Source organism: Populus trichocarpa, chromosome 7 (genome assembly GCF_000002775.5).
Source record: "Populus trichocarpa isolate Nisqually-1 chromosome 7, P.trichocarpa_v4.1, whole genome shotgun sequence".
In the NCBI taxonomy this organism is placed as follows: Eukaryota; Viridiplantae; Streptophyta; class Magnoliopsida; order Malpighiales; family Salicaceae; genus Populus; species Populus trichocarpa.
The window spans coordinates 12,804,039-12,818,053 of record NC_037291.2 but is presented as its reverse complement, the minus strand read 5'-3'; the positions used below and the strand labels follow the sequence as shown (position 1 = coordinate 12,818,053).

Sequence of the window (14,015 nt, the reverse complement as noted above, 5' to 3'; positions counted from 1 at the left end):
TTTGCTATTCTCGTAAAATAATTATTAAATTGTCTGTAAAGGATATTAAAATCTATTTATAAAATCTATTAGTCATTATTAAATTTAAATTAATCGATGGCAAATAAATCTTTATGGATAACATCCACATCATAAGAAGATTTTATTTTATTTTTTATCTTTATTTTTTTAATTGCCTTTTTTTATTGGATCTTTTTGCATAATAAAAATTATTTTTTCAATTTCAGCCTTCAATATTTAATTTTGCTGAGAATTGAACTTTGTGGTTTTTCTAGATATGATGTTTTTAGTCTAACGATCCGATTCACGAGCTTGAAAAGTTAATGCATGTGATATTATTTTTTTACGTATCTTTTTTTTATTTTCATTATTCAATATTGATTTTTCTATAAAAAAACAATTTATTTGATCTAGTCGGGTCTATGATCTAAGTCATGAATTTTTATTTTTATTAAAAAAATGTTTGCAACACATAAATATCATCTTTTACAAATAAATAAATAAATTCAACCTCACAGCTTAGCATACACATCTAGTTATATCTTATTACATGATGCTCACCTGACAATTTAAGTTCGATGGATCACTATAAGAATGTAGTTAAATAGCTTAACCTTATCTTCTTCTTCTTTTTACCAAAAAAATATAAAAATGAAAAGAAACTATTGTTTTCTCATACAAAAAAGAATCACGGATATGCATACCGAATAAAGATGCAAAATGCTGGAATAGGGTACTCACTACTTAAAATAGATTAATTTCTTCCCATGAAAACAGCTAGCTAGGGTTTTGATGTATATCATCTACACAAGTCACAAGAACAGAGAAAAAACACAAGCAATATATTATTATATAGCACTATTATATATTAATTATCTTGTGAAATGTTCTGTAAAAAAAAAAAAGTTGATTATCTTGTGCATGGAACAGAACTCCTTTAAGATAGACTTGACTCAAATCCCTCCCCTCCCCGTTCATCGTGATCGATAGATGCTGGTGTACTCTTCAGGGTACTTGAAGTCAAGATTCCATGTAATTCCAACCATGATAATATTTATTATTTACCATATAATATATATTTCATGCCATATATCTTAATTACAACTAATCAATTTGGTCTTATATGACTGATCTGACATAAAGACAAGGGGATTAATTAATCCTTGAGAGTAGTTTTTTCACTAGAAAATAAAACATGCCTGTCGTCATTAGCTAATAACAACAGTGCTCTAGCTAATTACTTGACAAAACCAGTGCTGTAATGGTTCAAAATAGAGGATTGGATCTTATTTTACTCGTAGCCATGTTATAGTTTTCAGGAATCCTTCGAAACAACAAACATGAGATGTATTATAAATGAAGATTCCATCTATATTTTGTTTTCATATATATGATAGGGAGCTAAGCAAAACTGGAAGCACAAAAAAGTCAAACTAAGAACATGTTTGGGAGTGGAGTGTGTTATGAGAGGTATTTTAAAAGTTTGTTTGTTTTTTTAAAATATTAAATTAATGTTTTTTGTGATTTTGATGTTAAAAATAAAAAATATATGGAAAAAAATTATTTTAATATATTTTTAAATAAAATAATTTTTTTTAAAAAAATATCATACATCATAATACTAAATACAAACTAAATTATCAACTTGATTTTGATAACTACCCTAGCTGATAATTTACCTGGCCTCGTACAAAACTGGGTTAATTTTTTTTTCTTGTTATATAATCAATATAAATTATTTTTAATATTTCAGTTAACAATTTATTTTAAAAAAATTAAAATGATTTTTTTTGTATTTGAGTTTTACTCTTATATATACATTACCTTAAGCAAAACGCAAGCAATTAATCTATTTGACGCAATAAGCTTGTTATAAGTATTATCGATGGCCAAAAGGGTTGAAGAATTATTAAAAAAAAATGATGAATAAATAATTGAAAGGTGGTAGAAAAGGAAAGGATTCACGGGCGGGGCTGGCTGCAATTTCTTTAACCAAAGTGGACGGAGGAGATGGCGATGAACGGTGGGGCAATGAGGTGGAGACCACCAGAGTGGCTGATTGACCACAGAAATGGCCAGGTCAGGAAGGGGATCGGTTCACGGGTGCTTACTGCTACATTTGTATAAACATTAATAAATATCTGGAAAACATCCACACCACAAGAACATTTTTTTATTTCAATCTCAAGGAGGGCTAGCAATATTACAAGTTTGAAAAAAGTGACAAAAGTAAGACTACAAAGCATTTTGGCCCACACCCTCCCTCCTTGAAGATCTTTGGTCTCTTGATCATCGCAAGTTCTCAGCCACATAAAATGATTTGTTCTCCTGTCATTGTAATTTCTTTTTTTTTTTTAATAATATAATTCATAACTTCAATCTCACGAGAACTTAAATTTAAATGATTTTTTTATATATAATATTAGAGTTTTAATGCTGAAACAATTACGCGTTAGAATCTTATTATTATTATTTTATTTTATAATTAAAATCTAATTAACAGCATAAGATAGTGTGAGTCTTTATAAGTTTCAAACCTAAAAATCTTTCAATTGAAAAAAATATATAAAAATCATGTATTAGAACAACTAGTAACAACGATACTTTTCGTCATAATTTTTGTGAATATTTTTCATTAATTACATATTTTCTATATTCTTATGTTTAATGAATCCTTTTAGTATTTTTCTTATTAAAAATCCAACTATCTCATAAATAATCTTATTTATCTAACTCATATAAAACATTAAAGTTTTTAGCTTTGTTTGCTAAATTTTTTGCTCTGCAACTATAATCAACAAATTATACTACTTGAAAATTAACAAATAGAAATAGAAATACTGATGAAATTTTTTCATAAGTATATTATAGTGATATTTACCAATCAAATTTTTCCATCGCTAAATCCATTAGTAAACACCGACGGGAATATTTTCACGGTATATATTAAAGGAATCACAATGAGAATATTCACACGGAATAAGTCCATCGATATATTACAGAGAGTTGAAAACAAATTATTGTAAATTTCATTGTAACTCATCAATGAAATTACATACGGGTATATGCTAAATAGTACCAAGAAAATTATTAACAAATTGAAGCAAAGTAAAAAAAATTTAACACACATGTTCCATCTATAAGCTATCAAAAAAATTCATTACCCACAAATTTACCGACAAATTTAACAATTTCCTTTCCCTATAATTTCACAGCCATTTTCAACAACCCAATATATATATATATATATAATATATATATATATATATATAGTGCTCTATCCTATTAATAAAAGAGATTTCATAGGTTAATAGCCATTATGATTTAATGTGATTTCAGCCACAAATTCGAGGACCCATTGGGACCATGGTTTTCCGTCCTCACCCCTATGTTTGGTGGCTTGCTGCCTGCATATGCTTCCAAAATGGTTAATTATTAATTTATGTTTTTTTCCATTCGGGGCCGACTCCAGGCACTCATATTACATGTACAAGAAACCTAGCCAATTGTTTTCTGCAGTTCCAAAACTTTTTGTTTGGCCGGAAAAATGCATATAGTTTTCAATTAATACTATTAATTAGATATAGTTTACTAAGGCTCCCTAGCTGATTATTCTTGAAATAAAATTCGTGATTCGTAAGCAAAACAAATATATCTTATTTTGTTTTCTAGTTTAACAATTTTAATTTATCCTTGTATAATAGAGCAATTTTTTTAATATATTCTTATATATTTAACTAAGCTAATTTTATCTCTAAATATACATTAAATTCCTAACCTATCATTCTGTCAAGATTTTCTATTTATACTGTTAAAATTAGTTGTGTGATATTTTGCACATGAATGCTTTCTGTTTGTCTAGTTAATTTGTAAGGGTATAATTTGTACATAAATTATGTAATTAATTATGATAGTTTGGCCTAATATATATAATGTTTCTAGCAATATAGATTAAGAACTTAATTTAATTATATCTAAAGATAAAAGATAATTAACTTGTGATATGAGCTCTTAACCCTTGTTTTCATTAGTGAAAAGTTGATCAACCCGTTAATCATTTTACTGAAAGACTGAACTCTTTTAATTTCTTTTTTAATTAATAACCCAAATAAAAATACAAATTATTAGAGTGCAAATTAAAGACCAAAACTATACAACGAGAAACTATAAGATTACAAGTAGCAGAACACGTGAGCTATCCAATTAATCTTCCATAAGAAAATATATAAATACAAAGAAATATCAAGAACAATTTCACGTGAAGCGTTTAACAATTTCTAGGTTGCAATTGTCACTGCACCCTTCCATTGTTCTACAGGAAAAAAGAATAAAGAAAAAAAGAATAGCCGTACGTACTTATTAGCTGGTGATGGTTCGGTCTTGAGAAACCAAACCAGAATAATGGAGCAAAAGAGTGCAATGAAGAAACAAGGCTGGGAGATTGAAGCAATAGGGATCACCTACAAAATCTCCACCAAAAAAAGAGAGCACCCTTTTAAAATCTTCACCAAAAAGCAAGAAATAAATCAAGAACCGAAACAACAAGTGACAAATCTTGAAGAAGCAAGCCTTGGAGCCAGGCATGTCTTGAAAGATGTTTATTGCAAAGCAAAGCCATGGGAAATCCTCGCTATTGTTGGTCCAAGTGGAGCAGGTAAATCATCCTTACTTGAAGTCCTAGCTGGGAAACTCACCCCACAAAGTGGTTCCATTTTTGTCAACCAAAACCCTATTAACAAAGCTCAGTTCAAGAAGGCTTCAGGCTATGTCACCCAAAAAGACACCCTCTTTCCTCTCCTTACAGTTGAAGAAACACTCATGTTTAGCGCCAAGCTACGTCTAAGGCTTCCTCAAGATCAACTGAGCTCTGAGGTTAAGTTCTTAATGCATGAGTTAGGCTTGGATCACGTAGCCATGACTCGAGTTGGTGACGACCGGGTTCGTGGGATATCCGGCGGAGAAAGGCGTCGTGTGTCGATAGGAGTTGATGTCATTCATGATCCTGAAGTGCTAATTCTTGATGAACCAACTTCAGGTCTTGATAGCACTTCTGCTTTGCAGATTATTGATATGCTGAAGCTCATGGCAGAGACAAGGGGCCGAACTATAATACTAAGCATTCATCAACCCGGATTTCGGATTGTGAAGTTGTTCAATTCAGTACTTCTGATGGCTAATGGATCAGTCTTGCATCATGGCACGGTGGATCAGCTTGGTGTTAATTTGAGGACAATGGGAATGCAGCTTCCTCTTCATGCCAATGTTGTTGAATTTGCTTTAGAGTCAATTGACACCGTTCAACAACAAAGGAAAGTTTTGCAGCAAGAAACTCAACCACAACTGCTATCATCATCTACAACAAAATCTCGGCAGAAGAAAGTAGAAGTTGGCGAGAGTAGAAGTGGCAAGTTCACTCTTCAACAACTCTTTCAGCAGTCTAAAGTGGTAGATGAGGAAAGTATCGATTTTGGGTTTGATTTTCCTCTTGGTTTTGCTAACTCAAGGTTGCAAGAAACTTTGATTCTCACTCATAGGTTCTCCAAGAACATTTTCAGAACCAAGGAGCTTTTTGCATGCCGAACGATTCAAATGCTGATTTCTGGACTTGTTTTGGGTTCTATCTTCTACAACCTTAAAGATGATTTGACTGGAGCAGAAGAAAGGGTAGGACTATTTGCTTTTATACTGACTTTCTTGTTATCTTGCACAACAGAAGCTCTACCGATCTTCTTGCAAGAAAGGGAGATTCTTATGAAGGAGACATCTTGTGGGAGCTATAGAGTCTCATCATATGCCATTGCCAATGGACTAGTTTACTTGCCATTTCTACTCATCCTTGCCATACTATTCACAATTCCACTATATTGGCTAGTGGGACTGAACCCAAATTTCATGGCATTCATGCATTTCTTGTTGTTAATCTGGTTGATTCTCTACACAGCGAATTCGGTTGTGGTATGTTTCAGTGCTCTAGTACCTAACTTCATCGTTGGAAATTCGGTGATTTCAGGGGTGATGGGATCATTCTTCTTGTTCTCTGGCTACTTCATATCGAAGCATGGAATGCCAAATTATTGGATTTTTATGCACTATATATCGCTGTTTAAGTATCCATTTGAAGGGTTTTTGATAAATGAGTTCTCAAATTCAGGGAAGTGCTTGGAGTACATGTTTGGGAAATGCATGGTTAGTGCAGAAGATTTGCTTAGAGAAGAAGGATATGGAGAGGATGGTAAGTGGAGGAATGTGGTGATCATGGTATGTTTCATCTTGGTTTACAGGTTTATTTCTTATGTTATTCTTAGGTTAAGATACTGTCCTAGCATCAGCAGTTTCAAGGGTTCACTTGTTTGATGATTCTGCTGAATCTCTGTCTTTCTATCTCCCTCTCCCTCTCCCTCTCACGAGTGTTAACAAGACATTTCACATGTTTTTGGAATTTACTAAAGATAGCAGCCAAAGAAATTAATATCAAAATAATAAAGAACAAATTGTATCATCATCATGAGTCGTCTCTGTCTTATTCTGCCATTATTTCCTGTTCTTTTACTTTCTTTGAGCACAGTGATAGCTAAAAACAAAATACAAAAAAAAATGATGTCATTGAATAGTTCACATCGTATTGAACCCAGGCGTGTACTGGAATAATTGCAAACTTCAGGAGAAGCTGTTGCTTGTGTGAGAGTGTTGCCTGTCTGCTGTCATAGTTTCATAGTCTTTCTTCTGTTTAGTGGATTGATAAATTTTCCAAACGTAATAGACCCTTGTGTCCATTGGAATAACCATGAAGGTTATGTAAATCGAAATGTTTGTCGATCAGGTTGGCCCATTTCCATTGCCATTTTCCTTACGGATTAGACCCTTTTGCCAATTGGACTTGTTCTGTTCATAGACTGGTTGTTATTTTACAACATGTAAGAGGAAAGTTAGCTAGAGTGCCAGACCTGCACGAGGTATTGGCATGAAGGTTGACAAGTGATAACAATATAGACAGAATCGAGGTGGAGAAGCTCGTGAGAGATTGATGGAGGGAGATGAAAGGCAGGCATGATACAGATAAGAAAGCAGACAAGTAGACATGCTTGTTGAATAAACCAATTTTCTTTCGGTTCCAACTTTTGTGTTGGTTTTGTGACGGAATAAAGTTTTGATTAGGTTTCTTAAATATATTAAAATAATATTTTTTATTTTTAAAAAATTATTTTTTATATCACTACATCAAAACAATCTAAAAAATTAAATAAATAAATTTAAATTTTTAAAAAATACAATTCCAACCATATTTTCAAACTCTGTAAACCTACGAGGACAAATTAACAAGTTACCTAGTTTAGATTTTCTTATCAATAGTTGACATGATGCATGTAATAATCCCCAGCACAGTATCCTCTCAATAGGAAATGAAACTAGGAAGCTGTAAGATATTGGTATATGAATTAATTTTACGCCGAGTTAGAGTTAGAATTACCTCCATTAGTTGCATTTTCTCATTGTCTTATGACAGAAAAAATATATATATTAAAGAAGTTTAAATAAAATGAAGATATAAAAATAATTTTTAAATAAAAAAATTCCTTTCTATTTCAAAACAATATTATAAAGGTGGTGTATGCTAGCTTGTTTGTAAATTTGTGTGCTCCCTTAGAATCTTATTCTTCCATCATTGTCATCTATAGGATATTTGAGATAATGATAAATATTATTTTTTAAAATAATTTTTTTATTTTAAATTTATTTTTAATTAATATCAACATATTTATTATTTAAATTAAATAATTTTTATTCATTATTCTGATTCATGTCCCACTTCTCAAGATGTCAGTATAACAACTTGGATGCTTTTCTCCCTAGCTACATGTTTCTACACTTCATTTTGCTTTAAAGTTTCCATGTGGGGTATTGAATGCTCAAACGTGGATATTTTCCATCGTTGCATTGGAAAATTAAAAGAGCAGGGATTAAATTTGATATTGGCAATAATAGGCAATCTTTTTTCCATTTTTATTGTTTAATGGGCACGTAAATCTACACTTCATTCCCTCAAGTCTACAATTTCTGAGGAGACAGTTTTGTATTGTCGAGACTTGTGTTTTTTTTCCGATCAACACCATAAAAAAAAAATCATTTAGTTAGCTAAATAATTTTTATTTTTTATCATGAATTTTATATATATTTTTATTTTAAATATTGATTTTATAAAAATTAAAATAGTCTAGTTTTTATTTATGAAGATTTATTTTTTATTTATTTTACAGATAAAAATCTATTTCACAATAATTTTAACCAAGCATATATATTTTTTAAAATATATATTTTAAAATTATTTTTTTCTAATCTTTTTTTTTTCTACCTGTAACCATGAAAACTACCTTGAAACCAAACACAATCTTTTGATGGAACTAGTTAAACTTGTATGTTGGTAACAGGTTTTAAATCCCTGCATGTGTTCTGAATCTCACCAAACTATTTTGGTCACTGGTTTCCATGTGGGGATATCAAATGGGCTTCATCAAACTAAAAGAATCTTGAAGGAGATCAAAATGAGTTTAAATATGTTTCCTTGTCTATCAAAATATAAGACCTAGATAGTTGGTTTGACCTGTCATGAAATGGTTCTGTTTGTGCTGGCAAGTAGTTCTCCCTGTGCTGGGGTTAGTTTTTCATTAAGAACTCGTTGATAAAACATTGGCACTACTTCCAATCCAGAGGGGTCCTATCTTTTGAAAGATGTATGCCATATAGATCATGTGTATAGCAAAAAAAAAAAAAAAAAAAAAAGAAACCTGCCCTTGTAGAAGTTTGCGGGCTTGTTTTAAGAATATCATTTTCAAGGACAACATAATAGAGAAATTTTATTCGTGCTATTGAACCATAAAATCGATCATGCTTTGGTAACAGAATGAGTGTTTAAATATAATATTCCGAAAAAATTACATGACGGCAGCCTCTGCTTGCATTTCCATATGGAAACAAGAGCTTGATTCTAATTCGCTTGGTTCCTCGTAAGCCTCATGATCACTGGCATCAGGGACATATCCAGCTTGCCTCATGTGCTTTGTAAGAAGTTTCAAGATTGAATAGATTTCCTTCTTCTGAGGATGCCTTTTGTCTTTCACCATAAAAACATGCACATTGCTCTGTATGTCAATCCAGCTACAACCAGGCTGTTTAACTACTCCGCGACGCCTCATCAGTTTTCTTACACTTACAGCATCACCCCATCTGCCAAGCTCAGAATACATATTTGCAAGAAGAACATATGGTCCAGAGCTTGTAGGGTCAATTTCAAAAATCTTCTCTGCCACATACTTCCCTAGAGTAATGTTGCGATGAACTTTACAAGCACTAAGCAAAGAGCTCCAGACAACAGCATCAGGCTGCTTAGGCATTGACTCTATCAAATCCTTTGCTTCCTCAAGGCAACCAGCTCGGCCTAGTAAATCGACCATACATGTATAATGGTCCTTCACTGGTAGCAAACCATGTTCCTTAGTCATTGAGAAAAAGTAACGCCGTCCCTCTTCAACAAGCCCTGCGTGGCTACAAGCACATAGAGTACCAATCATAGTAACATGGTCTGGTTTCTCTCCAGATTCCAGCATTTTCTGAAATAGTTCGAGGGCCTCCATTCCGTAGCCATTTTGTGCATACCCTATTATCATGGTGTTCCATGATACATGATCCTTTTCCACCATGTTTTCAAAAACCCGAAGTCCCTCTTCAACAGATCCACATTTCATATACATGTCTATGAGAGAATTTCCCACAAAAATATCAGGCTCTTCACCAGACTGGAACCTAAATCCATGCTTAACAACATGACTATGTGCCTGCCTGCCAAGCTCCAGATCAGCAAGATTTGCAGAGGCATTCAGCAGGTTCCCAAAGGTGTAGTGGGTCGGACAAACAGATTCCCTCTTTAGCATTCGAAAGAGTCCCAGTGCCTCTTCATTCTCCCCATTCTGTGTGTATCCCGCAATAAGTGCATTCCAAGAAACTATATCCTTCTGCTTTATTGTAGCAAACATTGATCTTGCGGCTTTCACACTTGCTGACTTTGCATACCCACTGACCATGGTGGTTTCAGACACCGCATTCCTAACAGGCATCCTATCAAAAACACATCTCGCTTCATTAACTCTACCACATTTTGCATACATATCAACCAATGCATTGCCCAAGATAAGATCATTCCTAAATTTATCAGATTTCACCACAAGGGCATGAATTTGCACACCCTCTTTGAATGCCGCCAAAGTTGCACAAGCACTGACGACGCTAGCCAGCGTAACCTCATCTGGTTTGAACCCAAGCTCTGTCATCCTTCCAAAAGCTTCCAGAGCTTCAATTGCAGGACCGTTTTGTTCATAACAAGTAATCAAGCAGTTCCAGGAAACAACATTCTTCTCCTCCATCCCGTCAAAAACCCTTCGGGCGCAACCCACTAAACCACATTTTGAATAAAAATCAATAAGACCAGACCCCATAAAAACATCCAAGGAGTACTTCGATTTTGATATCAAACCATGAATTTGAGCACCCAATTTCAAGTCCTTTAACCTCGAACATGCACTAAGACCACTACCAAAGGAATAATCATTCAGCACAAAATCATCCCTATGCATCCTAACAAACCAATCCAAAGCTTCTTCAAACCGATCATGTTGCGCAAACCCAGCAATCATCGAATTCCACGAGCACTGATCCTTCTCAGGCATTAATGAAAACAACCATGCACTCTCATCAACAAAACCCCATCTCATTAAAGTACTAATAATCGAATTAACTAAAAACATTTCTCTCAGACATTCTATCAAACACTTTGCGTGCATAATCCAAATAACCACATTTTCCATAAACATCAATAAGCCTATTCTGTATAAAAACTTCTTCGCAAAATGGGGTTTGGATAAGACGTCCATGTACGCTACGAGCATCCCTAGAGGACCTGAGTTTGACGCATAAATCCAAGAGTTTTGCAAATGGTGACGAGTCAGTGAAAAAGATGCCGCCACCACCAGCACTGCCAATGATTTGCTTGACCAACCCATGTCTTGCCATTCCATTATCACCATAGATGAAGTCGATTCATGGGTTATTGGTTTCTCAATTGGCTGTTGTATTTTTTATGGCAAAGATTTTTGAATTTTTGTTGGGTTTCAAATTTCGGCTCCACTCCTGGGTTTTCAAGATGGTTACAACTTACAAGGTCAAAGAAGTAGTGACATTGGACCAAACAGAAGACTTGGGCCCATAGCATCTCCATTTGAACCTGAGTACTGGCCAGCCCAAATAAATAGTTTTAGTAAGATTTAAGTTGGGTTTACAAGTTGAATGAGTCATTATTGTAGCAGGTAAAATCTCAGTAATATTATTAGGAAAGTTTTGACATATTTTTCTATATTTTTGTGTGAGGAATGGAAATATTTGATATTATAATTGTAATTGAATTTTTTTATTTCATATATACTCGTATTATTGTTGATCTTTAGTGTCATACATTCATGTTTTTATATTTTTTAATGATAAAAATAAAATGTAAAATAAACTAATAATATGATTGGTCGAGAATAAACTTTAAAGATGTTTTATATGAAGAAAACATTAACAAGCATGATGGAATTCATGACTAAATCAATTAGAAAGTCTAAGAAGAAAGCAAAGTGAAGACTTGGAATAAATGTTTATTTTAGTGCTTGAATATAAATCTTTATATCTTACTTGATAGCACAATTAAAATGATTTTACACACTTCACTCTGCATACATTGAAAGACTGATAATAAAATTTAAATAGACGGTTCTAAGATTTTATCTAAGTTAATATGATAAACCAAGAATACTGCATAAACCGGTCGATCATTTGGTGTTACCAAATAAACTGGTCGACTAATTATTCATCAGTGATGAACACCTAAGAATTTTGTAGGAACAAGTCGACTAATTTGCTTGATCAATCTGAACCGGTCTACTGTTTTAGCTGTTAGAGCAATAATACCGGCTATAAACGACTAGTTTTTTTTAGAAATATATGTGTAGCTTGTATAATTGCAGAATTAAGTACAAAATCCGAACATGTATCATATACAAGTTATTCTAAGAGCAAAACAACTATAAAATCATCGATCATTAATCATACTCTAATTTGTGCTATTAAATCTTCATATTCTAACATAAAAGTATTCAATCACATTTTCACTATACTTAAACACCTTTAAATCCTATAAATGTTATCTAGTGAGTTATAGAGATATTAGAACTTCAATTGTATTATCCACTTTAATAAGAGAGTTTGTTTAAAAACAAAATCATTCTTGTAAACCTTTGAGAGTTAGATAAAAACTCTTAGAATTGGTGAAGGAATTTCACCACACGAAAAATCTTGAAGATGACATATCTTCAAGTGGAAAAAGTCTTGAAGAAGTTTCTTCAAGTGGTGTAAAAAGCTTGGTATGGATTCATCAAATGGATATTGCACTCTTAAACTTGGACTAGTGAAAGAATACAATATTCAAGTACGGTTTGGTACTTGAGGTGTGGATGTAGGCTTGTCAAACCATGTTAAAAACGAGTTTGCAAATTCTCTCAATTGTCTCTTTACTTTAAGTACTTTAATTATATTGTTGGTTATTGTATTTATTAAGAGTAATTTGCATTAATTGTCGAAATTAGCAATATACTTAATTCACCCCCTTTTAGGTGTTAAGTTACCTTATTCCTTGAACAACATTAATGTATGACTATTTGTATATATCATGTCAATTATAAGCCTAAATCCTTCTACAAAAATGAATTCTTATTAAGAATTAATATAGAATATAACTATCATTATGATTTTTAAATTAGAAAAAATCTCATAAAATCTTAACAATTACTATTAATAAAAATAATTATATAAAAAATTATACGATACGTGTCCTTGTCAATATAAAGTTACTTGAAGATCATGATCTAAGTGATGTATACAAGTTGGATGAGTCTTTATTGTAATTGGTAAAATCTCTAGTAATATTATTAGGAAACTTTTGACATATTTTCTATATTTTTGTGTGGGAAATGAAAATATTTGATATTATAACTGTAATTATTATTTTTCTTAATTATATATATTTGTATTAGTGTGTGACTATTTGTATATATCATACTAGTTATAGACCTAAATCCTTATAGAAAAATGAATTCTTATTAAGAATTATATAAAATCCAACCAGCACTAGGATTCTAAAATTTTAAAAAAAAATCTTATAAAAATATTAACAATTGCTATTAATAAAAATAATTATATAAAAAATTATTTGACATGTGTCCTTGTTAATATGAAATAACTAAAGGATCAAGATCTAAGTTGGGTATCCAGGTTGGATGAGTTCCTATTATAGTAGGTAAAATCTCTTGTAATATTATTAGAAATATTTTGATATATTTTCTATATTTTTTGTGTGGGAAACGAAAATATTTAATATTATAATTATAATTACTTTTTCCTTTCATATATTTTTGTATTAGTGTGTGACTGCATGTTTGTATATATTGTATTAGTTATACACCTAAATCCTTCTAGAAAAATAAATTTTTATTAAGAATTGATATAGAATCCAACTAGTATTAGAATTTTTAAATTAAAAAAAAATCTTATAAAATCTTAACAATTGTTATTAATAAAAATAATTGCATAAAAAATTATGCCATACATGTAATTGTTAATATGAAGTAATCAGAAGATGATGAGGTATTCAAATTGGATGAGTCCTTATGGTAGGAGGTAAAATCTCTTGTAATATATAGTATTAGGAAAATTTCGATATGCTTGCTATATATTTTTGTGTGAGAAATGGAAATAATTGATATTATAACTGTAATTAAATTTTCTTTCCGTACGTATATCTTTGTACTGGTGTTTTCCTGTTTGTGTATATATATATATATATGAACCATAAAAAGTTAAATTAAACAATATACTGTTCTTTTCCCCTCCTGATTAACAAACAAGATGAATGCAATCATCGCCACCATAGC

General features: G+C 31.8%; 2 protein-coding genes across 2 annotated transcripts; one reads left to right on the top strand and one right to left on the bottom strand.

Moving 5' to 3' along the window:
* Positions 1-4,250: 4,250 nt before the first annotated feature.
* Positions 4,251-6,499, top strand: LOC7490162 (ABC transporter G family member 5). Its single transcript, XM_002309885.4, has one exon. The coding sequence runs from the start codon at positions 4,402-4,404 to the stop codon at positions 6,352-6,354; it is 1,953 nt and encodes a 650-aa protein (XP_002309921.2). The 5' UTR covers positions 4,251-4,401; the 3' UTR covers positions 6,355-6,499.
* A 2,325-nt stretch (positions 6,500-8,824) lies between these two features.
* LOC7466747 (pentatricopeptide repeat-containing protein At2g13600) lies at positions 8,825-11,215 on the bottom strand. The gene is given in 2 exon segments (XM_002310484.3): positions 8,825-10,785; positions 10,787-11,215. Coding segments are annotated over 2 exon segments (2,130 nt in total). The 5' UTR covers positions 11,062-11,215; the 3' UTR covers positions 8,825-8,930.
* Positions 11,216-14,015: the final 2,800 nt, after the last annotated feature.

Bases quoted from the DNA above. Each gene is read 5' to 3' on its own strand.
- LOC7490162 (XM_002309885.4), top strand. From the start codon at position 4,402: ATGGAGCAAAAGAGTGCAATGAAGAAACAAGGCTGGGAGATTGAAGCA.